This window comes from Pseudonaja textilis, chromosome 3 (assembly GCF_049901715.1).
Source record: "Pseudonaja textilis isolate UNSWEBS1 chromosome 3, rPseTex1.2, whole genome shotgun sequence".
NCBI classification, from domain to species: Eukaryota; Metazoa; Chordata; class Lepidosauria; order Squamata; family Elapidae; genus Pseudonaja; species Pseudonaja textilis.
Genome location: NC_141992.1, coordinates 198,850,658 through 198,874,747, shown reverse-complemented (window position 1 = coordinate 198,874,747; position 24,090 = coordinate 198,850,658). Strand labels below are relative to the sequence as shown.

General features: G+C 47.6%; 1 protein-coding gene across 1 annotated transcript in view; it reads right to left on the bottom strand.

The window, feature by feature from the left end:
* ZC3H3 (zinc finger CCCH-type containing 3) overlaps positions 1–24,090 on the bottom strand; it is a 222,971-nt gene that overhangs the window by 28,999 nt on the left and 169,882 nt on the right. The window contains exons 8-9 of the mRNA XM_087931831.1: positions 23,859–23,928; positions 12,596–12,727 (exon numbers count right to left, since the gene is read on the bottom strand). Of these exons, the coding sequence (XP_087787957.1) occupies positions 12,596–12,727; positions 23,859–23,928 (202 nt within the window). The remainder of the gene's footprint in view (positions 1–12,595; positions 12,728–23,858; positions 23,929–24,090) is intronic.

Sequence of the window (24,090 nt, the reverse complement as noted above, 5' to 3'; positions counted from 1 at the left end):
GAATGGAGAGGAAATGAAATGAAATGAAAGGAGGGAAAGGAAAGGAGGAAAGAAAGAAATGAAATGAAGGGGAAGGGAAGGGAAGGAGGGAATGGAAGGAAAAGAAAGAAGGAAAGGGGAAGGGAAGAGTAATGGAATGGAATGGAGAGGAAAGGAAAGGAAGAAAAGGAAAAGAGGAAAGGAAAGGAAAGGAAAGGAAAGGAAAGGAAAGGAAAGGAAAGGAAAGGAAAGGAAAGGAAAGGAAAGGAGGAAGAAGGAAATGAAATGAAGGGGAAGGGAAGGAGAGAATGGAAGGAAAAGAAAGAAGGAAAAGAAAGGAAAGAGTAATGGAATGGAATGGAGAAGAAATGAAAGGAAGGAAAGGAAAGGAATGGAATGGAGAGGAAAGGAAAGGAAGGAAAGGAAAGGAAAGGAAAGGAGGAAAGAAGAAAATGAAATGAAGGGGAAAGGAAGGAGAGAATGGAAGGAAAAGAAAGAAGGAAAGGAAAGGAAAGGAAAGAGTAATGGAATGGAGAGGAAATGAAATGAAAGGAAAGGAAAGGAAAGGAAAGGAAAGGAAAGGAAAGGAAAGGAAAGGAGGAAAGAAGGAAAGGAAATGAAGGGGAAGGGAAGGGAAAGAATTCATACCAACTCCTCCCTCCACCCACTTCCCAATTATTATCAGATTCTCCATATTGGTTTCCTGCCAATAACATTATAACCCCGCCCTCCCCCTTCTTCTTCCTCTTTTAAACTTTTCAAACATGGTACTCATTTTTAAACGGGGCAAGGAGACTTTTGTGCAACTGTGAGCAAGGAAGAGAGGGAAAAGAGAGACAGAGGGAAGGAGGGAGAGAGCTTCTGCAGAAATAACCAGCAACACCGTCCCAAGTGTAACCATCATCTATTGTCCCGGGGCAGCTCTTGAGTGACGCCCCTGTCACTCAGATGGCCCTGTGGAGACATTTGAGGAGGGGGGGGGGGGTCACCGGCAAAGGCAGAGGCCGGAGCCCGCTGACTCTTTCCAGCCAGTCTTGGCAGCTCAGGCCAGCGCTGCCCCCTGCTGCAGCCGAAGAGTAAGAGATGGCCTCCACCCCGGCCTGTTTCCGGGGCCGCACAAACCATGGTTTTTTGCAGCCGGGATGGAAGCGGAGGTGAAAGGAAGGACCAGGTTGAGACCGAGGGAGGGGTCAAAGGCGTCGTAAGTTTCGAGTCCCTTTGCCCTCCACGAGAGATCTAAATTCAGCCCACTTGGCCTTCTGCTGACTCTCGTCCGATTCGCTTTGACTGTTTGGTGGTTCGGGTTTGTCTACAGAGCATAAATCTGCAAAAACCCTACATAGTCATTGGAACGGTCTGGATCTCAGATAATAACAGATAATCAGAGTTGGAAGGGACCTTGCAGGTCATCTAGTCCAACCCCCTGCCCAAGCAGGAGACTCTCCACCATTTCTGACAGAGGGCAGTCCAGTCTCTTCTTGAAAGCCTCCAGGGATGAAGCTCCCATAACTTACTTATTACTTACTACTTACCTACCTACCTACCTACCTACCTACCAGATTAAGAGAGTTGGAAGGGAACTTGCCACCAGACTTGAAATTCTAGAACTAGAAAACCTTGAATTACGCCGTCTTCGGTCTGATTTAAGCATGGTATATAAAATCATACATTGCAATGTCCTGCCTGTCAATGAATACTTCAGCTTCAAGCATAACAACACAAGAGCACACAATAGATACAAACTCCAGGTTAACCGCACCAAACTTGATTGCAGGAAATACGACTTTAGCAACAGAGTGGTCAATGTCTGGAATACTCTACTTCACTCTGTGGTTTCTTCCCCAAACCCCCAAAGACTTTAACCTTAGACTGTCTACTATTGACCTCACCCCTTTCCTAAGAGGTCTCTAGGGGGTGTGCATAAGCGCACCAACGTGCCTACCGTCCCTGTCCTATTGTTTCTTTTTATTTTTCTTATATGTACTCATTTCATGTATTCATAATTATGTATACACTTTTACTTATCTCGTAAACAATTGACAAATAAATAAAATAAATAAAATAAATAAACTTGTAGGTCATCTAGTCCACCCCCCCCACCCCACCCAACAGGAGACCCTACACCATTTCTGACCGAGGGCAGTCCAGTCTCTTCTTGAAAGCCTCCAGGGATGAAGCTCCCATAACTTCCGAAGGCAACTTCTGTTCCAGGGGTAGATTGTTCTCACTGTTAGAAAATGTCTCCTTATTTCCAGGTTGAATCTCTCCTTGGTCAGTTTCCATCCATTGTTCCTTGTCTGACCTTCAAAGGTGCTTTGGAGAATAGCTTGACCACACCTGGAGTCCTGCATCCAGTTTTGGTCACCAGACTATAAAACAGATGTTGAGACTCTAGAAAGAGTGCAGAGAAGAGCAACCAGGATGATGAGGGGACTGGAGACTAAAAGATACGAAGAATGGTTGCAGGAACCGGGCCTGGCTAGTCTAGGGAAGAGAAGGACCAGGGGAGACAGGAGAGCAGCCTTCCAATATTTGAGGGGCTGCCACAGAGAGGAGGAAGGGGGTCAGGCTGGGGTGGGATTCAAATTTTTTTTTAACAACCGGTTCTGTGGGCATGGCTTAGGGGTGGGTGTGGCTTGGTGGTCATGTTATTGGCTGGGTGTGGCCAACTCAATATCACTCACATCGAGGCACACATGTCCTCGCCTGGCCTCATGACTGTGGGGATGCAGCAACAGTCGTAAGTGTGAAAAATAGTCATAAATCACTTTTTCAGTGCCATTGTAACTTTGAATGGTCACTCCACACAAACCAGCAAAGGAGGGGAAAATAACTCCAGAGAAGTCTAGTCCTGCCAAGAACGTAATAAGGGTTAATGGAGAGGCAGTTTCTGTAAGCAACACCAGAATGTTTCCTTCCTGCCTTCCTTACAGGATTAGCCCAGTAATTTCTTCTGACAACCGATTCTCCAAACTGCTTAGAAGGTTAACAACCGGTTCTAGTGAATAGGTGCGAACTGGTAGAATCCCACCCCTGGGGCTGCCCCAGAGAGAAGGAAGGGGTCAAGCTATTCTCCAAGGCACCTGAAGGCCAGACAAGGAATAATGGATGGAAACGGATCCAGGAGAGATTCAACCTGGAAATAAGGAGAAACTTTCTGACAGTGAGAACAACCAACCCACGGAACAGAAGTTGCCTTCGGAAGTTGTGGGAGCTTCATCCCTGGAGGCTTTCAAGAAGAGACTGGACTGCCATCTGTCAGAAATGGTGTAGAGCAGTGGCTCCAAACCTGTTTTTCGCCCCGCACCCCTAAAGAAATTTTACTCAAACCTCGCACCCCGTGAAATAAATAATAAATAACAATGCCAAAATGCTGTTATTATTTACCTGGACTTTTCTCGCACCCCCTGGAATATCGTCTCGCATCCCCAGGCGGTGCGAGCACCCCAGGTTGGGAACCCCCGGTGTAGAGTCTCCTGCTTGGGTGAGGGGCTGGACTGGATGACCTACAAGGTCCCTTTCCAACTCACAGTTACGACTATTGAGTTACCATCTATGCTGCCTTTCAGGGGCTTTGGAGAATAGCTTGACTCCCTCTTCTTTGGGGCAGCCCCTGAGATTTTGCAACACTGCTATCCTGTCACCCTTGGTCCTTCTTTTCATCAAACTAGACATAACCAATTCCAGCAACTATTCTTCATCTGTTTTAGCCTCCAGTCCCCATATCACCTTTGTTGCTCTTCTCTGCCCTCTTTCTAGAGGAGAAGTCTCCAAACTTGGCAACTTTAAGACTTGTGGACTTGAATTTCCAGAATTCCTCAGCCAGCGATGCTGCCAAGTTTGGGGACCCCCCCCTGTTCTAAAGTATCAACATCTTTTTTTACATCGTGGCCATCAAAACTGCACGCAGTATTCCAAATCTGGCCTTACCGAGGCCTTATAAAGCGGTATTTCACACTTCATCTGATGTTGATTCTAGCCCTCTGTTGATGCAGCCAACTTGGATCATGAGTGGTCACTTCTCCTGAAATGAAGTGACCCCCAATCCTACCCCTGGACATTTTGGGGCCTGGACTTAATTCTGTAGCTTCCCTCCCAGCCTGTCCTGGCAGTCCAGCAATTCTTTTGGGTCCAAGCCGTCCATTCACTCCAACTCGGTGGCTGAAAAATATCAGCCTTCGAAACAAACTCAGAAGGAATGCCATCATTCTGTTAGTCAAGTCAAGCTGCCTTTTGCAAAAAAAAAAAAGGCACCTTTGGGACAACCGTGGCTTGAATGAGGGAGAACCTCTCCAGACATTCAGCTGGATATGGGGAGATCCTTCAGGGGAGGCTCTGCCCAGGACCCCTCCCCTCTCCGCTGACCCCGAACCCACCCACCTTCCTGCCTTTGTCCTTTGCAAAGTTTAAAAAGGAAAACAAATCCGGCAGACAGCTGGTCTGGGCTCTTGCGCCTTGGACACACCGAAGAGACAAGAAGGAGGGAGGGAGGGAGGAAACGAATGAGAGGGTGAGATTTACTCCCGTTCTAAATTATTCACACGAAAAGGGACTGCACATCTTTTAACAAGCCATCGTTTTATGAACAAGGTTAACATTTTTACTTGATTCAGTAGAATATTATAAACTCTCCGGGGCCCATTTGAGGACTTTCTACGTTGCGCAAAAGGCACGGACTCAGCACTTTGGATATTATTTAGAGAATAAAATTAACCCTCCACGGCCCAGGCTGGGTATTGTCTCTTCCCCCCACTCAGTTAAATATGGCATGCTCAGCAATTCCTTCTCCCCTCCCCCTTTCCATATATTTATATATTTATATATATATATGTGTGTGTAATACAGGCTGCTATCCATCATCTGTAGAAGAATGTTTTTCTGACACGCCAAAAGTGATGCCGTAAGCACGTTTGGCTAATAGAATAAATATTCTAAATATCTCTTTTATATTTTCATTTCAATTGGAATATTTTAAAAATAATTGCAGGCGGGCCAGCCCGGGCGCCCGGTGCCGGGGCTGCGGAAAACGCAACCCAATTACGTTCGCTTCCATTTAGGACGTCGGGTTTTTTTTCTCGCCACAAAATGGGCACCTTGGTTGGGGCTCGGCTGCAAAACGCTGTTAGTTAGCAAAGGGTAATTCGCTGGCAGGTCCGGCCTCTTTAAGAGGTGTCCTTATTCTGCAATTCTCAACTGTCAGTCATCCATTGGCTGGCTAGCAATGGGGTCTCTCCTGAAATCAGACATCTTTGGGCTGATGGAGATAAGCTGTAGGTAGATGCCTCCACCACAACGGCTGGTCCTTCTCAGGAAAGATTGCTGATTTCACTGGGATCGGAGAAGAGACGATTCAAACCCGAAGGAGTTTTAATGACGGAGGGAAGGAAGCAGTCGGGTGCCACAAGGTTCCGTCTTAGGCCCAGCCAGGACTCTTCCGTATCTTCATTAACGACTTAGAGGAGGGAACAGAAGGGGAACTTAAACAAATTTGCAGAGGATACTAAGCTGGCAGGAATAGCTAACACCCAAGAAGATAGGCTCAAGATCCAGATGGATCTCGACAGACTAGAACCCTGGGCTGTATATAACAAAATGAAATTCAACGTAGAGAAAAGTAAAGTCCTACACTCAGGCAAGAAAAACCAAAAGTACACACATAGACTGGGTGAAACCAGACTCAGTAGCAAGAACTGGGAGAGGGATCTTGGAGTCTTAGTGGACAACCAGCTAAACATGAGCCAGCAGTGTGCAGTGATAACCAAAAAAGCCAATGCAATCCTAAGTTGCATTAACAGAGGGATACAATCGAGATCAAGTGAGGTACTAATCCCACTCTATAAAGCCTTAGTAAGACCACACCTAGAGTCCTGCATCCAGTTTTGGTCACCACGTTATAAAAAAGATGTTGAGACTCTAGAAAGAGTGAAGAGAAGAGCAACCAGGACGATGAGGGAACTGGAGACTAACGGTTGCAGGAACTGGGCCTGGCTAGTCTGGTGAAGAGAAGGACCAGGGGAGACAGGAGAGCATCTTCCAATATTTGAGGGGCTGCCCCAGAGAGGAAGAAGAGGTCAAGCTATTTTCCAAGGCACCTGAAGGCCAGACAAGGAAGAATGGATGGAAACTGATCAAGGAGAAGATTCAATCTGGAAATAAGGAGAAACTTTCTGACTGTGAGAACCATCAACCCATGGAACAGAAGTTGCCTTCAGAAGTTGTGGGAGCTTCATCCCTGGAGGCTTTCAAGAAGAGACTGGACTGCCCTCTGTCAGAAATGGTGTAAAGTCTCTTGCTTGGGCAGGGGGGTGGACTAGATGACCTACAAGGTCCCTTGCAACTCTGTATATCTGGTAAGAAGGAACTACAGCAGACTCCCATGACAGTGGGTCAACCAGCAGGCTACCTCTGTCTCTGGGGAGTCGGAGCTAACCTGCTCCACCCTCTGCAGTGGTCCAAGGAGCAGAGGTAATGGTCAGTCTCCTAGGGGTTCCAGGCTGGACTGCTTTGCTCAAAAGGATGCTCAAAGGACAGGTTCCCTGGTCAGAAGGACCCTCCGGAACAAGAGATACCACAAACCTTTTCAAGGACTTTCTAGCTTTGTCAGAGAAGAAGACATCTTCCAGTTCACCTTCACCCAACTTCGGGGTCTTTGAGCTGTGTGGTTCTCTTGCAGACGTCTCATGACCCAACTGGGGAACGTCATCAGTGTTAGAAGGTGCAAACCCCGCTCTCCTCTAGCACTGAGGATGTTACCTAGTTGGGTCATGAAACGTTTGCAAGAAAGCAAGCTCCGAGAGCTCCAAGGACCCCACAGTCCTCCTCCTCTTCCTCCTCTCTACCACTGATGATGTCACCTAGTTGGGTCATGAAGCATCTTCAAGGAGACAACCGATCTCAGAGACCTCCAAGGACTCTGCCCTTCCTTCTCTTCTTCCTCCTCCCCACAAACCCTCCTCCCTTCTAGCACTGATGGGGTAACCTAGTTGGGTCATGAAATAGCTGCAAGAAAACCACCAAATGCAGAAAGCACCAAGCATTCCTCCCTCCTCCTCACCCCTAGCACGGATGACGTTATCTAGTTTGGTCACGAAACGTCTCCAAGAAAACAGCTAACCTCCAAGAACCTCCCAGTTTCCTCCTCCTCCTCCTCCTCCTCCTCCTCCGAGAGCACCCAGGACCCCACAGTTCAGCCCCAAGTTCAAAATATTCTCTTCTATCGCTACCACCCAACTACCTCTGCCGGTAGCCGGTTACCCCTTTTATCTCTTGCCATTTCTCGCCCCCAAGAAGAACGCAGCCTGTTCCAACTCTCTCCTTGTGGACAATTCTTGTTTTTTTTTTTTTTTACATTGAGGGTCACCCTGAGAGCCAGAGTTGGCCTGCAGCCCACCGCAAGGTTTTCTCCTTCCCCAATCACGGAAGGCTTCCCCAACGCCACTGCCTTCTCATTTTCCACGTCCTCCTAAAGACCTTCAGCACGAAGGAAGGACGGGATGGTGGAATTGGCCCACTCAACTCTGCTTTTAATTAACTCAGCGACTGGGCCCTCCTGGAGTATTAACTCCTAGGTGGGTGCCAAATCCTCTCCAAGGAGGTTGGTGCAAGGACTCTTTATCTATCTATCTATCTATCTATCTATCTATCTATCTATCTATCTATCTATCTATCTATCTATCTATCTATCTATCTATCTATCTATCACCTGTAAATCTGTATCATCTGTCTCTCTCTCTTATCTATCTATCTATCTATCTATCTATCTATCTATCTATCTATCTATCTATCTATCTATCTAGCAATTTCAGTATCGTGGAGGGAGGAGAGGGGAAGCCTTCCCAGGCCTTTCTCCTCTTCAGAAGTGGAAGAGTAGAAGGGGTTGGACTAGACGACCCCACGAGGTCCCTTTCAACTCTGTTCATCCCGGCCACCGTCGCCGCCCCTGCTCCCAGGACCACGGAGATGCCTTGGCTCGACCGTGAACCAGAGCAGCTGATCGCGCAGCCAGCTCGAAGTAGGGCAGGATATAATCACCTCCGCCTCGTCCCACCGATTAGCCCCTCCAGCTCTCTCTCCGCAGGCAAAATAAAATAAAGGGAAGAAGGCTTGGAGACGGTGCCCTGCCCAGAGGGGCCTGGGAAAGACGACTTAAAAGCTGAGCACTTCAATTGTCGTCGGCAAGGGCTGCGGGATCTCACTTTGATTTTAATGTTTATTTATTTATAATGGGCTTTAGCCTGCTTTTCATTAAAAGTAATCCTAAACTAGGTACCAATTAAGCAGGCTCGGCCCGTAAAGGGAGCTGCCGGAACGATGACGGCAATATGGCTTGAACAAATGGGTCAAATCGGCAGGCGCAGAAAGGCAGCGGGATGGAGGGCTAGAAGGACAGCGAAACCGAGCTGGAAGGGGCCTTGGAGGCCATCTAGTCCAACCCCCTGCTCAAGCAGGAGACTCGATACAATCTGACCCAAGCGGCTGTCCGGTCTTCTTCTGGAAAACCTCCAGGGATGCAGCGCCCACAACCTCTGGAGGCAAGATTAATTAACACTGATTAATGAACAGAATAATGGAGTTGGAAGGGGCCTTGGAGGTCTTCTAGTCTAACCCCCTGGCTTGAGTAGGAAACCCCAGACCAACCTTGGGAACTTTTAAAGACATGTGGACTTCAACGCCCAGAATTCGCCAGCCGGCATGAGATAACCGTAATCAAATTATACAGGACCACATAATAACTATACCCTTCCAACTCTGTTACTCTACGTTTGCGGTTCTATGGTACCCATGTGATGGAAATAAGTCACCGATTTTGTAAGGTGTGAAGAATTCGAGAAGTTATCTGCAGTTTCTAGGTTACCTTTTTAAAATACGTAGATTCGTAAGAATAAAATAAGCGCTCCACACGTTGATATCTAGGCCATTTATCCAACTAAGTGCGATATTTGTTCGTTTTGGAAAACATCTGTTTTCCCACTTCTGTATAACCTCCCTAAAGGACCAGAGGGTCATTATGTGATCCAGTGTGTGACAAGGCGCACCACAGTCAACTTCAGGGGAGGATACTCTGCCCCATTGAAACAGAGTGGGATATAATCCAGTCAATTGCTCTAATAAGATGGGTTGGCATGTGGGAAAGACCTTGGATGATTCAGCAAAGGAGATGCTACCTGGGAACGGTCAGATCAAGGGAGGGACTAATACCACTGCTATAAAGCCTTAGTAAGGCCACACCTAGAGTCCTGCATCCAGTTTTGGTCACCACATTATAAAAAAAAGATGTTGAGACTCTAGAAAGAGTGCAGAGAAGAGCAACCAGCGTGATGAGGGGACTGGAGACTCAAACATACAATGAACGGTTGCAGGAACTGGGCCTGGCTAGTCTAGGGAAGAGAAGGACCAGGGGAGACAGGAGAGCATCTTCCAATAGTTGAGGGGCTGCCCTAGAAAGGAGGAAGGGGTCAAGCTATTTTCTAAAGCACCCAAAGGCCAGACAAGGAACAATGGAGGGAAACTGACCAAGGAGAGATTCAACCTGGAAATAAGGAGAAACTTTCTGGCAGTGAGGACAATCAACCAGTGGAACAGAAGTTGCCTTCAGAAGTTGTGGGAGCTTCATCCCTGGAGGCTTTCAAGGAGAGACTTGGACTGCCCTCTGTCAGAAATGGTGCAGGAATGCTTGGGCGGGGGTTGGACTAGATGACCTATAAGGTCCCTTCCTATTCTGTTATTCTAATCAGCGGAAGGACTCGCCTTCAGAAGTTGTGGGAGCTTCATCCCTGGAGGCTTTCAAGAATAGACTGGACTCCCATCTGTCAGAAATGGTGTAGGGTCTCCCGCTTGGGCGGGGGGGGGTTGGACTAGATGACCTACAAGGTCCCTTCCAACTCTGATTATCTGTTATCTGTTAAGATAAGAGCCAGCACAGCCCTCAGCTGCATAATGCATCGAGAAAGAAACTCAGAAGACACAGCCTCCTTAATGGGAGCAGAGATGTCCTTTCAGTTTTCGGCCGATTCCGCCAGTGTAGCTTCACAATAACACAGAATTAGCCCAACGAACGCGATTCCTATCGGGTTCGCCCCACGAGGCCGACATAAGGCAACTGATTTTATGTACGTGGGTTGGAATTCATACGATCCCTGCCAAAGATTTCTTTAGTTGGGGTTGCCATAAAGAGGAGGGGGTCAACTGGTCCTTCAAAGCAGCTGAAGTCAAGACAAAAAGCAACGGATGGAAGCTCACCTAGGAGAGACGAGAATCTGTCTATATAAAAGCGAAAGACCCCTCGCGCATCATCACAAAATCTCCAGAACCGTAAAGCCTACAAACTTGAAATTGGGACCGTATGTTTCCTCTTGGCTTCTAAAAAAGGATTTTTCCAAATGACCATCAGAGCATTTAGAGTATTTCCTATATTATTATTATTATTATTATTATTATTATTATTATTATTATTATTATTATTATTATTATTATTATTATTATTATTACACTCTGATGCTAAGGAGTTCTACTCTCCCTCCCCTCCTGAAAAGAAATCTCTTCCAAATGCAAAACACAAGCGGAGGAGAGGAGTTTCACTTCCAGTTTCACAGCCCCAAGCAGGTTTAGGGCAGAACAGTTGAGCTAAGCCACGCCCAGGCTCCTCGCTGTCTCCTCCTTGCTCACACAGAAAACGCTGCTTCAGTTTCCAAGCAGCCCTCAACTCTCTCACACACTGACCAGGACGCTAGCCAGAGGAATACCGATGGATGCTGGTTGGCAGAGGCAGAAATTCACACCCACCCCCTTATTTTCCTCCCCCAAAAACTAAGCCCAGCCACATAGTTTCGTAGCAAAGCACCGGGATCCGGCTACTTAGAAATAAGGAGAAAGTTCCTGATGAATTCATCCGTGGTACGACTCCCCTTCAGAAATGATGAATGCTCCGTCACTGGAGTTGTTTTTTTTTAAAGAAGAGACTGGACAACCATCCGTCTGGAATGGTACAGGGCCTGCAGGTCGAGCCGGGGTGGGTGGGTCAGACTGGATGACCTCCCAGGTCCCTTCCAACTCGGTCATCCTCTTCTTCTGATCAGACAACACAAAGGAAAGGAGACAAAAGGGCTCCCTTCCAGCCAGACGCACGTCCTCTCCCTTGAATGTAGAGAATGTGCTGCCGTCAGCGCATCGGTTTTTGTTTAGTGTGCAAGCGTGTGCACAAAACCCCCGGCTGTAGCGAACTGCCTTTTCTCGTGCTGGAGACCGGCAAATTCTTAACCGATCTCAACCCTGTCTATTTTTATTTTTTAAACTTAAAAAAAGAAAAGAAAACGAAAGCCGTCTTCACGGTTTTTCCAGGCAAATACCCACAAAATAGGACGGGGCTGTTCACGGAGACGACCGCGCGTGTTTCCATGAATCAGAATTCTCACTGCCAAGCGAGCTGTTGGTTAAGTGAGTCCTGTCCGGTTTTACGACCTTTCACGTTGCGGTCGGTCGTTATGCCAGTTGTTAAATTGTTACGGGGCCCACGGGAACACAAGGCTTGTGTCGCTTGCATTGCGAACAACACGAGGTAGTGAGGGGAGGGGGGAAAGGGAGGAGGGGGGGACTTGCTCGATTCGCCCCACGCGCCTGGCTAGGCCACCGGGCTGCTTCTTTCCGCTTCTTCCTTCTTCTGCTTTTGGCTGCACGCAAGGAAAGAAGCAGAAGCCGCAAAAGTCTTTCTTTCTCTCCCCCAAACTCCGCCAGAAATGGGTCTTTGGGACCCTGCAAGGCCTCCTGCTCCAAGAGGCTCCTTTCTGGAGGAGTTTGGGGGAGAGAAAGAAAGACTTCTGCGGCTTTCCTTGCAACTCCCAGCACTGTGGATTTCAACTCTCAGAATTGTGGACTTCAACTCCCAGAATTGTGAATTTCAACTCTCAGAATTGTGGATTTCAACTCCCAGAATTGTGAATTTCAACTCTCAGAATTGTGGATCTCAACTCCCAGAATTATGGACTTTAACTCCCAGAATTGTGGATTTCAAATCCTAGAATTGTGAATTTCAACTCTCAGAATTGTGGATTTCAACTCCCAGAATTGTGAATTTCAAATCTCAGAATTGTGGATCTCAACTCCCAGAATTATGGACGTTGAGATCCACATTCTGAGAGTTGAAATTCACAATTCTGGGAGTTACCCAGAATTGTGAATTTCAACTCTCAGAATTGTGGATCTCAACTCCCAGAATTATGGACTTTAACTCCCAGAATTGTGGATCTCAACTCCCAGAATCGTGGATCTCAACTCCCAGAATTATGGACTTTAACTCCCAGAATTGTGGATTTCAACTCCTAGAATTGTGAATTTCAACTCTCAGAATTGTGGATTTCAACCCCTGGAATTCTGGGTGTTGAAGTCCACAAATCTTCCAGATGCTAAGCTTGGGATACCCTTGTACTAACTGAAGAGGCCTCCTTGCCCTCTTTGGCCACGATCTGAAGATGGTGGAGGAGACACAACCCCCCCCCGCCCACTTCTCCATTTCAAGATGGCCCCAGGAAAAGGACTCTGCAGCCTTGGCCCTTGCGAGGGCCAACTAGAGAGACGAGTTACAACCTGAGAACGAGCTGGATCCGTGGGCCCCTGTCCTCACCTTCTCCCCCAGGGGACAGTAGCCCTTCAGGAAGTCCGAGCAGACCTCTGCCTTCCTGGACACGTAGACGTGGCTGTACGGGCAGTCGCTGTTACTGCAGATCCCCTTCAGGAAGTAGGAACAGACGGGCATCTGACAGGGGGAAAGCAAAGAGAGGAAAGGATTGAGTGAGGACCTCCTGCAAGTCAGAAAACCAACCAACCAACACCCCCCCACCCAAAAAAACAACCCCTATCCCCTCCACTTCATGGGAACGTGAAAGTACCCCTCTACGCTGCGCTGGTGAGGCCATAGTTGCAATTCTGCATGGAGGGCAACACAGATAATGAATGGGGTGAGGGGATAAAACTTAGGAAGAGCAAAGTATCGAGGGAGCTTCTCCGTCCTCCAGGTGATGGTCTTTTAATCAAGAGGCAACGGGACTTTCTGGTTTTGCTCTGAAGATATTTCTTTCTTCTTCCAAGAAGCTTCTTCAGCTCTAAGCGGATGGTGGGGAAATGGAAGGATTGAGACTCCTTGCAGGCAGAGCTGGTCATTTGCATCCTTTTAGAGGGTCGTTGAGGCCACTTGGAGGTTTGTCTGTGTCCTCAGGGTCACTTAAGTGGTGCAAATGGGTGTGGGGAGCCTTCTTGGAACTGCTGAAAAGACTGTGTTGTAGACCGGAGATAGATGTCGCGTCCTCTCCCGCTCTGTTGAGAGATCTTGGACATAGATGACCACTGGGACCCTTCGTTCAAACCAGGGTTTCTCTCTGTCCAAAACGTGGATTTTGCTGTCTTTGAAAGAGGGGTCTTTTGTCCTTTAAATGCAGGTGGACTTATGAAGAGCGGTTGCGGGAATTGGACACGTTTAGGCTAGTGAAAAGAAGGACTAGAGGGTGATATGAACGGTCAGTTTTGCCCCGTTTTACAAATTCTCTTGCTACATTTCTTAAGGGAATCGCTCCGGTTGTCCCAAATGTGCTTTTCCAAGAGGCAAGTGGACTTTTTGCCTTGAAGATATTTCCCTTCTCATCCCAGAAGCTTCTTCAGCTCTTGATCGGGTGGAGGGGAATGAAAGGATTGATACTCCTTGCAGGCAGAGCTGGTCATTTGCATCCTTTTAGAGAGCCGTTGAGGCCGCCTGGAGGTATCTCCATAGACAATCAGCCCGCTTGTTAAACGAGTCACATGGTGGAGTGAATGTGGATTCTCCAGTGACGGAAGGTCGCAAAAGGGGATCACGTGAGGGTGGGGCTGGAGCCACCGCGGAACGACGGCTTTCTCTGAGCTCCAGAGAAAGCCGCCGATACCGCCGCAGCCAGATGGTCTAAGTGGACCCGAACTGTCCTGGAGAGACGGTAAGTGAATCCTGTCAATCCCAGGGACATCGCAAAGACCCTGGTTGACCCAGGAAGCTCCTGTAGCAGAGGGAAGCAGTCATTAAGCCGCTAAGAAGCTGTGACAGCAGCCCGGAACGGACGAAGATCAGAAGAAGAAGAAGGTGTGTCAGTTTGGGTTAGAAATTTCTTTTTTATTTTTAAAAAAGTAAAGATAGAAGAGTACCCTAAGGGAAAAGAATTCTTCAGGAAAAAAGCCAAGCATCTAAACATTGATCACAGGGCTGTAGGGATGCTGCAACTGTCGTTAAGTATGAAAAACCATCGCAAGTCCCTTCTTCTTCAGTGCCGTTGTTAAAACTTCGGTCGCTAAGCGAACCGCTCAGGGGGTGGGATTCAACCGGTGATGCTACCGGTAAGCGGCACCTGAGTGTAAAGAAACTTTAAGCTGTGCTGCTGCCCGGAGAGCGGAAAAGCGCAGCGCACAGGGGCGCAGCGTTTGAAAAAGCACTTTCCCCCCTGCTTTTTAAACCTCAGCTGTGCCGCGCAAAGCAGCTAAGGTGACAAAGCAAGAAATACAGGGCAGGTAAGAGCCCGGGTGGGCAGGTGGGCCAAAACAGCAGCAAACACAGAAGCGGTTGGGTGTCTGTTGCTCTTCAGAGGTACCGGTTCTGTACAACCGGGCCGAACCGATAACATCCCACCTGTCATGCCTCTGTTGGAGACTGACTCTGAGGGAGAGGAGGAACAGCCTACAGGGAGTAGGAATGTGGCTCCGGAGGTTGCGGAGGAGGCTGGCGAAGGGCAGAAGCCGGCTGGGCAGTCAGGGGAGGACCCAGGCCCATCCCCTCTCCATCCTAGGGCACGCAAGGAGGAGCGGATAAGGGAGAAACGTGAGTGGTGTGGTCTACGGGGAAGGAAAGGGCCCTGATCCCCTTCATGGGCTGCAGCTGTGACAGCTGAATAAGGGGACGGACACGCGTACGGGCGAGTGCTGGAAACAAAGCGTGTAAATATCTCTAGTTTATGGTTCCTCTCTTGAGTTTGGCGTCCTTCCCAGTGTGTGTTATCTGTGGACGTCCTCCAGCCCTTTTCTTGCCTGGTTTGTGTGGCTTTTTCCCTTCTTGTTGTAACTGTTTGTGTGGGAGTTTTTCTGTCTTCCGTCAGGAATATTCGGAGCTTGGAAGCAAAGTGAAGGAATCAAAGGGGCTTCACCTGTTTTCTCTGACTGTGTTTGCTTTGTATCCCACCCTGGGTCATCACACCACCCCTGGAACCGCTGTAAGGAGAGGAATACCTGTAGTGTGAGAAGCCGGGGTGGGTGGGTGGGGGGAGGAAGGAGGGAACGGCAAGCTAGAAGGCAGGAAAACAAAGGGAGTTTTTGAAAGCAAAGAGTTTATTTTTTAATTGCCTTTTAACTGCAGGCTACTCCAATAAAGGAGAAGGCTCCAGGGCTCGTTTGGCGATCGGCCGTGGCGTGACCGTCCACGGACGCCTTTAATGTAGCTTTTGATAGAGCGATCAAATTAGCTCTAATAAAAAGGGGATAATAAAAGCCCCTCCCCCCCCCTCCCACCCCGACGCGGGGGCTTGGGGCCCCTCCCAGCTTCCCGGGGGCCGAGCCATTACCCCGAAAAGCAGCGCTCCTCATTTCAATTAACCTCGTTTGCACCCGGCGACGTCCCTGCAAATAACGGCCACATTAACGGCAAAGCGCTCGCGCGCCGCGGCCTGTATTAGGCGGCCCTGACGAGGCGGGCCCGGCAACTAATGAACCCGAAATGCCACGTGAATTCCCAAATTGCTCACCACGGAATTTTGAAGCTCTATTAGGGAGAAAAATGCTGATTCGGGCCAAGTCCCCTGAAGGGAAAAAGCTGTTGCAACAGCAGCCGCAGCCGCCGCAGCCTGCCTGGGCCCAAACCCCAGCTTGCCACTAACCGTGGTTTCCCATCACAGCCGTGGGGGGAGGAGGAGGGGAGGCCCTGGGATCCAGGGCCCACCCAGGGTGAGACTGGGGGTGGGGGTTGGGTTGGAGGGCATCGTGCATTCTCCTTCTCTCCATCACTGAAGGTTCTTAAGAAGAGACCACCGGACGGCCACTTATCTGGAATAGTACAGGATCTCCTGCTTGAGTGGAGGGTTGGACTAGAAGACCTCCAAGGGCCCTTCCATTCCTATTCTGTTCTATTCTATTCTATTCCGTTCCATTCCATTCTCCCTTCCCATCATCTATTCTATTCTGTTCTGTTCTATTCTATTCTGTTCTATTCCATTTTATTCCATTCTCCCTTCCCTTCATCTATTCTATTCTGTTCTGTTCTATTCTATTCTATTCTATTCTATTTTATTCCATTCTCCCTTCCCTTCATCTATTCTATTCTATTCTATTCTATTCTATTCTATTCTATTCTATTCTATTCTATTCTATTCTATTCTATTCTATTCCATTCTCCCTTCCCTTCATCTATTCTATTCTGTTCTGTTCTATACTATTCTATTCCATTCCATTCCATATTCTGTTCTGTTCTGTTCTGTTCCGTTCCATTCTCCCTTCCCTTCATCTATTCTATTCTATTCTATTCTATTCTATTCTATTCTATTCTATTCTATTCTATTCTATTCCATTCCATTCCATTCCATTCTCCCTTCCCTTCATCTATTCTATTCTGTTCTGTTCTGTTCTGTTCTATTCTATTCTGTTCTGTTCCATTTTATTCCATTCTCCCTTCCCTTCCCTTCATCTATTCTATTCTATTCCATTCTATTCTATTCTATTCTATTCTATTCTATTCTATTCTATTCTATTCTATTCTATTCTATTCTATTCTTCTATTCTATTCTATTCTATTCTATTCTATTCTATTCTATTCTATTCTATTCTATTCTATTCTATTCTATTCCTATTCTATTCTATTCCATTCTCCCTTCCCTTCATCTATTCTATTCTGTTCTGTTCTGTTCTGTTCTATACTATTCTATTCCATTCCTTTCCATATTCTGTTCTGTTCTTTTCCGTTCCATTCTCCCTTCCCTTCAACTATTCTATTCTATTCTATTCTATTCTATTCTATTCTATTCTATTCTATTCTATTCTATTCTATTCTATTCTATTCTATTCTATTCCATTCCATTCCATTCCATTCCATTCCATTCTACTAAAGATGAAATGGTGAAACTATTTTTCAAGGCACCAAAAGACAAGGAGCAACGGATGGAAACTAATCCTGATAACAGGGAACAGACAATTAGAGTTGGAAGGGACCTTGTAGGTCATCTAGTCCAACCCCCTGCCCAAGCGGGAGACCCTACACCATTTCTGACAGATGGGAGTCCAGTCTCTTCTTGAAAGCCTCCAGGGATGAAGCTCCCACAACTTCCGAAGGCAACTTCTGTTCCAGGGGTTGATTGTCCTCACTGTCTCCTTATTTCCAGGTTGAATCTCTCCTGGTTCAGTTTCCATCCATTATTCCTTGCCTGGCCTTCAAAGGTGCTTTGGAAAATAGCTTGACCCCTTCTTCCTCTCCGTGGCAGCCCCTCAAATATTGGAAGATGCTCTCCTGGCTCCCCTGGTCCTTCTCTTCCCTAGACCAGCCAGGCCCAGTTCCTGCAATTGTCCATCGTATGTTTCAGCCTCCAGTCCCCTCAATCATCCTGGTTGCTCTTCTCTGCACTTTTTCCAGAGTCTCAACACTCTTTTTTTATAGCCTGGTTACCAAAACAGGGCGCAGTACTCCAGGTGTAGTCTTACTAAGGCTTTAGAGGGTGGTATTAGTACCTTAGCAGGAGAGAAGCAACCTGGAACTCAGGAGAAACTTCGTAACAGTGAGGACCATTAACCGGTGGAACAGCTGGCCACCAGAAATTGTGGGTGCTCCATCACTGGAGGCTTTTAAGAAGAGACCGGACAGCCCCTGGTCTGGAATAGTGTAAGGTCTCCTGCTGGAGCAGGGAGAGCTGGACTAGATGGCCTCCAAGGTCCCTTGAAATGGCCGGATGCTCCCTCCGGGCACCTGGTCAGGTGTGCGGGAAGATCCGAGCCTCGTCACGGCAGGAGCCCCCCGTGCCTGCGGGAGGAATTAACTCCGCGGCGCTGCTCTCTTTCGGCTCCCGCTTTGACAAACGAGGCGGCCGCCACCTTTTCCTGGTAATTACCAGGTTAAGAGGAAGCTGCAGGATCGGGTGCAGAAGTCAGGCCGTCCTGCGGGGCAGCCGCCTCTCCCACGGCTATAAATCACCAGCAAGCGGTTCTCCCCTACGCAGGGGATGCCTGGACCAGATGCAGAGGAGGGGGGGGCAACTCCAGGAATGAATGTGGGGGGGTGGGGCAGAAATGCACCATCCCCCCAAAAAACGAAGCTCTCGGGTTGCATCGTTCTGCGCCGGACAAGCAAAGGGATTTCTCCCTCCGTTTGCAAAGGTGGCAGGGGTGTTTCTCTGTTTCCTACTATCTACGTGGGTCTGTCCAGGCATAATTTTGCATGTGTGTGTGTGTGTGTGTGTGCGCGCGCATGTGTGTGTATTTTGTTGTGCTTATAGGTAGCGTCTGTTGGAGGCGGTGACCCTTTTAAGACTGGGCGGGCCACCAAATTTCATTTTAACGTACGCCGATTAGTGTGCATTCAAAGTGACAATAAAGTTTCTATTCCATCTACTAAAATAAAATGACAGCAAGAACGTATGTGAGGGGAAGGGGAAGGAAGGGAGGAAGGAAGGAGAAGAGGGAGAGGAAAAAAGGAAGGAAGGGAAGAGGAAGGAAGGAAGGAAGGAAGGAAGGAAGGAAGGAAGGAAGGAAGGAAGGAAAGAGAGAGAGGGAGAAGAAGGAAGGAAGGAAGAAAGGAAGGGAAGAGAGAAAGGAAGAAAGAAAAGGAAGGAAGGAAGGAGTGGAAGAAAGAAAGAAAAAGAAGAAAGGGTAGATAAAATAAAATATGAAAATGGAAAACAGTATATATAAAAGTTAAAAATGAAAAGAAAGCAAGAGCATATGTATGTTGGGGAAAAGAAAGGAGAGAAGGAAGAAAGGATGGAAAAGAAAGGAGAGAAAAAGAAAAAGGAAAGAAGAAAGGAGAGGGAAGAAGGAAGGAAGGAAGGAAGGAAGGAAGGAAGGAAGGAAGGAAGGAAGGAAGGAAGGAAGGGAAAGAGAGAGAAAGAGAAAGTAAGAAAGAAAAAGGAAGGAAGGAAGGGAGAGGGAAGAAAGAAAGAAAAAGAAGAAAGGGTAGATAAAATAAAATATGAAAATGGAAAACAGTATATATAAATTTTAAAAATCAAAATAAAGCAAGAGCATATGTATGTTGGGGAAAAGAAAGGAGAGAAGGAAGAAAGGATGGAAAAGAAAGAAAAAAAGGAAGGAAGAAAGGAGAGGAAGAAGGAAGGAAGGAAGGAAGGAAGGAAGGAAGGAAGGAAGGAAGGAAGGGCAGATAAAATAAAATATGAAAATGGAAAACAGTATATATAAATTTTAAAAATCAAAATAAAGCAAGAGCATATGTATGTTGGGGAAAAGAAAGGAGAGAAGGACGAAAGGATGGAAAAGAAAGAAAAAAAAAGGAAGAAGGAAGGAAGGAAGGAAGGAAGGAAGGAAGGGCAGATAAAATAAAATATGAAAATGGAAAACAGTATATATAAAAGTTAAAAATGAAAAGAAAGCAAGAGGATATGTAGGTTGGGGAAGAGAAGGGAGAGAAAGAAGGAAAAACGGGCCTTCCGGAAATACCTAAAGTGCCGAAACGGGGCCCTTTTTTCAGCCTCCCAAGACTATAGAGGCTTCCCTCAAGCCTCCGGGAGGGCAAAAACGGCCTCAAACAAGCCAAAAAATCAGCTGGGAGGCACACTCATGTACAGTGCAGGTAAGGGGGCAGGGCGGGGGTGTTGTGTGCGCATGTGGGGGTGGGGGCGTTGAATTGCGGATGACAGCACGCACACGCTTTCGGCACACCACAAGAAAAAGCTTCGCCATCGCTGGAAGAGGGAGTGCGCCTGTCTTCTCCAGAAATGATATGGCGCATCACTCGGCCTCCCGTTAAGATTTCAGCCGATTTGAATCTCACGAACGAAGGCAGATCGATGCGTCCCAGGTTGCGGGATCCAATCTGGGTCGGTCCCAGGGACCAGAGCTTGGATGACCGACCCAGATGGGATCCTGCCCATTTAAATCTTTTCCTTGCTGTTTTCGGGGAGAGGAGGCGGCCTTGAAACGAATGTAGCCAGCTGCAGGGGGAAAAAATAAATCAATAGGCAGTTTCTCATCCTGCTGGCACATCTGGACAGCTGGGCTTTCCCTGCTGGGTCAGCAGCTGTGCAGAGCCAAGTTAGAGACAGATGAATGGAGTTGGAAGAGGACCTTGGAGGTCATTGAGCCCAACCCCCACCCCAGCACGAGACCCTACACCATTTCTGACAAATGGCAGTCCAGCCTCCAGTGGTGAAGCTCCCACAACTAACTAACTATCTTTCTTTCTTTCTTTCTTTCTTTCTTTCTTTCTTTCTTTCTTTCTTTCTTTCTTTCTTTCTTTCTTTCTTTCTCTCTCTTTCTTTCTCTCTCCTTCCTTCCTTCCTTCCCTACCTACCTACCTACCTACCTACCTACCTACCTACCACCTATCTATCAGATTAACAGAGTTAGAAGGCACCTTGGAGGTCATCTAATCCAACCCCCCGCCCAAGCAGGAGACCCTACACAAATTTCTGACAGAGGGCAGCCCAGTCTCTTCTTGAAAGCCTCCAGGGATGAAGCTCCCCCAACTTCTGAAGGCAACTTCTGTTCCAGGGGTGGATTGTCCTCAGAAAGTTTCTCCTTGTTTCCAGGTTGAATCTCTCCTTGATCAGTTTCCATCCATTATTCCTTCCCTCCATTATTCAAAGGTGCTTTGGAGAAGAGCTTGACCCCTTCCTCCTCCTCTCTGGGGCAGCCCCTCAAATACTGGAAGGCTGCTCTCCTGTCTCCCCTGGTCCTTCTCTTCCTTAAACTAGACATGTCGTCTGTCCATCCATGGTTTGTTCAGATTTCTTTCTTTCTTTCTTTCTTTCTTTCTTTCTTTCTTTCTTTCTTTCTTTCTTTCTTTCTTTCTTTCTTTCTTTCTTTCTTTCCTTCCTTCCTTCCTTCCTTCCTTCCTTCCTTCCTTCCTTCCTTCCTTCCTTTCTGTCTTTCACTTGAGAAAATAGCTTGACCCCTTCCTCCTCCTCTCTGGGGCAGCCCCTCAAATACTGGAAGATGCTCTCCTGTCTCCCCTGGTCCTTCTTTTCCTTAAACTAGACATGTCTTCTGTCCATCCATGGTTTGCTCAGATTTCTTTCTTTCTTTCTTTCTTTCTTTCTTTCTTTCTTTCTTTCTTTCTTTCTTTCTTTCTTTCTTTCTTTCTTTCTTTCTTTCTTTCTTTCTTTCTTTCTTTCTTTCTTTCTTTCCAGCCAACAAACGGAATAGAGGTGGATGGGATCTCTGAGGTCTTCTAGCCCAGCCCAGGATCTTAACCGCTGAGCCACCGTGGGGCCCCTATATTATAGGGTAGCTAGGATCAACTCCTGGAATGCTGAGCTTGGAGGGTGTTGTCGGGTCCCTGTCGAAGCCTGAATCTGCTGAGGAAGAGGAGTTGGAACTGGAGCCTACTGAGACTGTCGGGGCGGCTTCGTTGGCTTCGGAGGAAAATGCGGGAGAGCGGGCCGGATCAGACCAGGGCCTTTCAGGATTGGGACGGCGTGAGGCAGGGAAGAAGGAGGGCAGGATGACCAAGAGAGAGACTAAGCGGTGAGCAGGAGAGACACAGCTCAGGCGAGGAGCAAGGACCACCTCCTCCTGATCCGAGAGCACGGAGAGTGGAGAGGAGGTGGGAACAGCCCAGACTGACTCGACTTAGTCGGGAGGAGAGCGTCCCGCCCCTATCCACAAGGCACAATTGGGGACTGAGGCTTAAGGAGACGCTGTGGGGAGGGGCCGGCCTTCCTTCCTTCCTTCCTTCCTTCCTTCCTTCCTTCCTTCCTTCCTCTCCTTTCTTCCTTCCTTTTTCTTTTTCTCTTTCTTTCTTTTCCTTCGCTGTCGGGAAGAAAGCTGAATTCAGGGAGGGTTGTGTGCTGTTGCCGAGGTTGGACGTTTCCTGGACTTCTTGCTTTGTTCCTTCCTTCCTGGATTAGTTTTCCTTGTTCCTTGGCTTCCTGGACTCATTGACTGTTCTGACCCAAACCTTGTTCCAAGGAAACCAACACCAAAACCTTTTGAATGATTCTTTACGAATTCAGTTCCTTCAAGATTAAAAGGCCGCTTCAAACTAATTGTCTCTGATAAGAACGAGCCTTGCCGAGGTGGTCCAAGGCTGCCAAGAACACTAGATAAAGTTACTAAGGAATAGTTCAAACGCAAAGAGTCTCCAAACACCAACCAGGATAGTCCAAACTTCCACAAGGGTTGAAGGGCAAGAACGTCTTTGCTTCCTGCAAAGAAGCCAACCCCGAAGGCTGGCTTTTATCCCTTACAGCCTTACTCCCGAGTCGCCTGTGCTGCTGCAGCTGCTCTTTCCTTCAAGCAGCCCTGCATGCATGCACACTGTGCACAGGCTCCTCGGGGGACTCTTCCTCACTGCTGCCAGCCTCCACAGTCTCCAAAGGCAGCACTCCACTCCCTGGTGGTCCTGGCCCCATCCTTGCATCACACGCAGGACCCTCATCCGAGTCCTCGCTCTCCGAGACCTCAGCCGTCCGCACCTGCTGCTGGCGAACCACAACATTGACTTATTCCCTGTCCCGCTGGATTTCATGCTTTGCAGCCATTGTGCTCCCAGAGTTGGGCTGGACTACTTGCAGCCAGTGTCTGCTAGGGGTGTGTGTGTGTGTGTGCGTGTGCGATCACTTTGCTCTGGGACTTGTCAGAAACGTGGGAATGTTTGGGGTCAAGTTGGAGCCATAAAGGGGCATCTTGAACTGTGCTGCCTCTGTGCCATGCCCGGGTCATCGCAGTTGTTTAAACTGTATTTTTTTTTTCTTTTTGCATGGCCCAGGTGCCGATCGGCCTGGAGGTACATCTACTTGTGCAGGAATGTGTGTGTGTGTGTGTGTGTGTGTGTGTGTGTGTGTGTGTGTGTGTGTGGCCAGGGCCTCAACCGCTCTATCCTTTATCCCCGTAATCCCTACTACAGAAGGGCAGGCAGCCATCAGAGGAAGAAACTATTAAGAAAATATTGGAATGTGCTGAAATGAGTAGATTGACATTTGAAATTAGAGAACAAGAAGGTAAACCATTTTATGAAGTTTGGGACCTTTTTTTATCAATGGTTAGATAATAAAAGATAATAACAGAATATTTAGAAACTTAGGATATAATGAATATATACTTCCTTTTTCTTTTCCTTTTCCTTTGATACTATTTTTATAAAAATTTATTCAGATAGATTTGGTATGATTTTAGGTTCCGTTGTAAAATAAATTAAGTCAGTTATAGTTATCTCGTTAAAGTATGAATTAACAAAACTATAGTCAAATGATGATTCAGTAATGATATTAGGTTATATAATTGTTGATTGATAATATGAGTTGTTATGTAATGTAACTATAATGGCGATTAGGAAATGGATGCACAAAAAAAAGTGGTAAACCAACCGATACACTGTTTGTAAATCTATGAAGGAGGAGGATGCTTTTATGTTTTATATTTTATGTTTTGTGTGTTTATGTTTGTTGTTAAAATCAATAAAACTTAAAAAAAAGAAAGGCAGGCAGGCAGCCCCAGTTGCTGCCGAGGGGCACGCGGATGCGGGCCGAACGCTTCAAGTTGGTGCAAGAGACACGCTCTGCTCTCAGTAGGAGCACGCGTCCCCGTAACTGTGGGAAAATGCTTCGCCGGGGAATGTGCAAATGACCGAGATATTGAAAGCGTCCAGAGGCATTTTCACCCCTGCTCTCCTCCCCGACGGGCTGCTGTCTCCGCAGAGAGCCCCTTAGCGACCGAGACAAACCAACCTTGTCCTTCGAAATCTTGTGTGCAAAGGGACACGTCCCGTCCGTCTTCTTGCAGGCGCCGCGGAGGAATCTGTCAAGGGGAATCAAAGGGAGGCATGACTTAGGAGGATGCAGAGAGTAAGAAAGAAGAGCCCGAGGGAAGGGCAGGCCGTCCTCGGCTTACGACCACAAACTGGGACCCGGAATTTCCGTTGCTAAAGAAAGGCGAAGTTGAAGTGGTTCGTGCCTGATT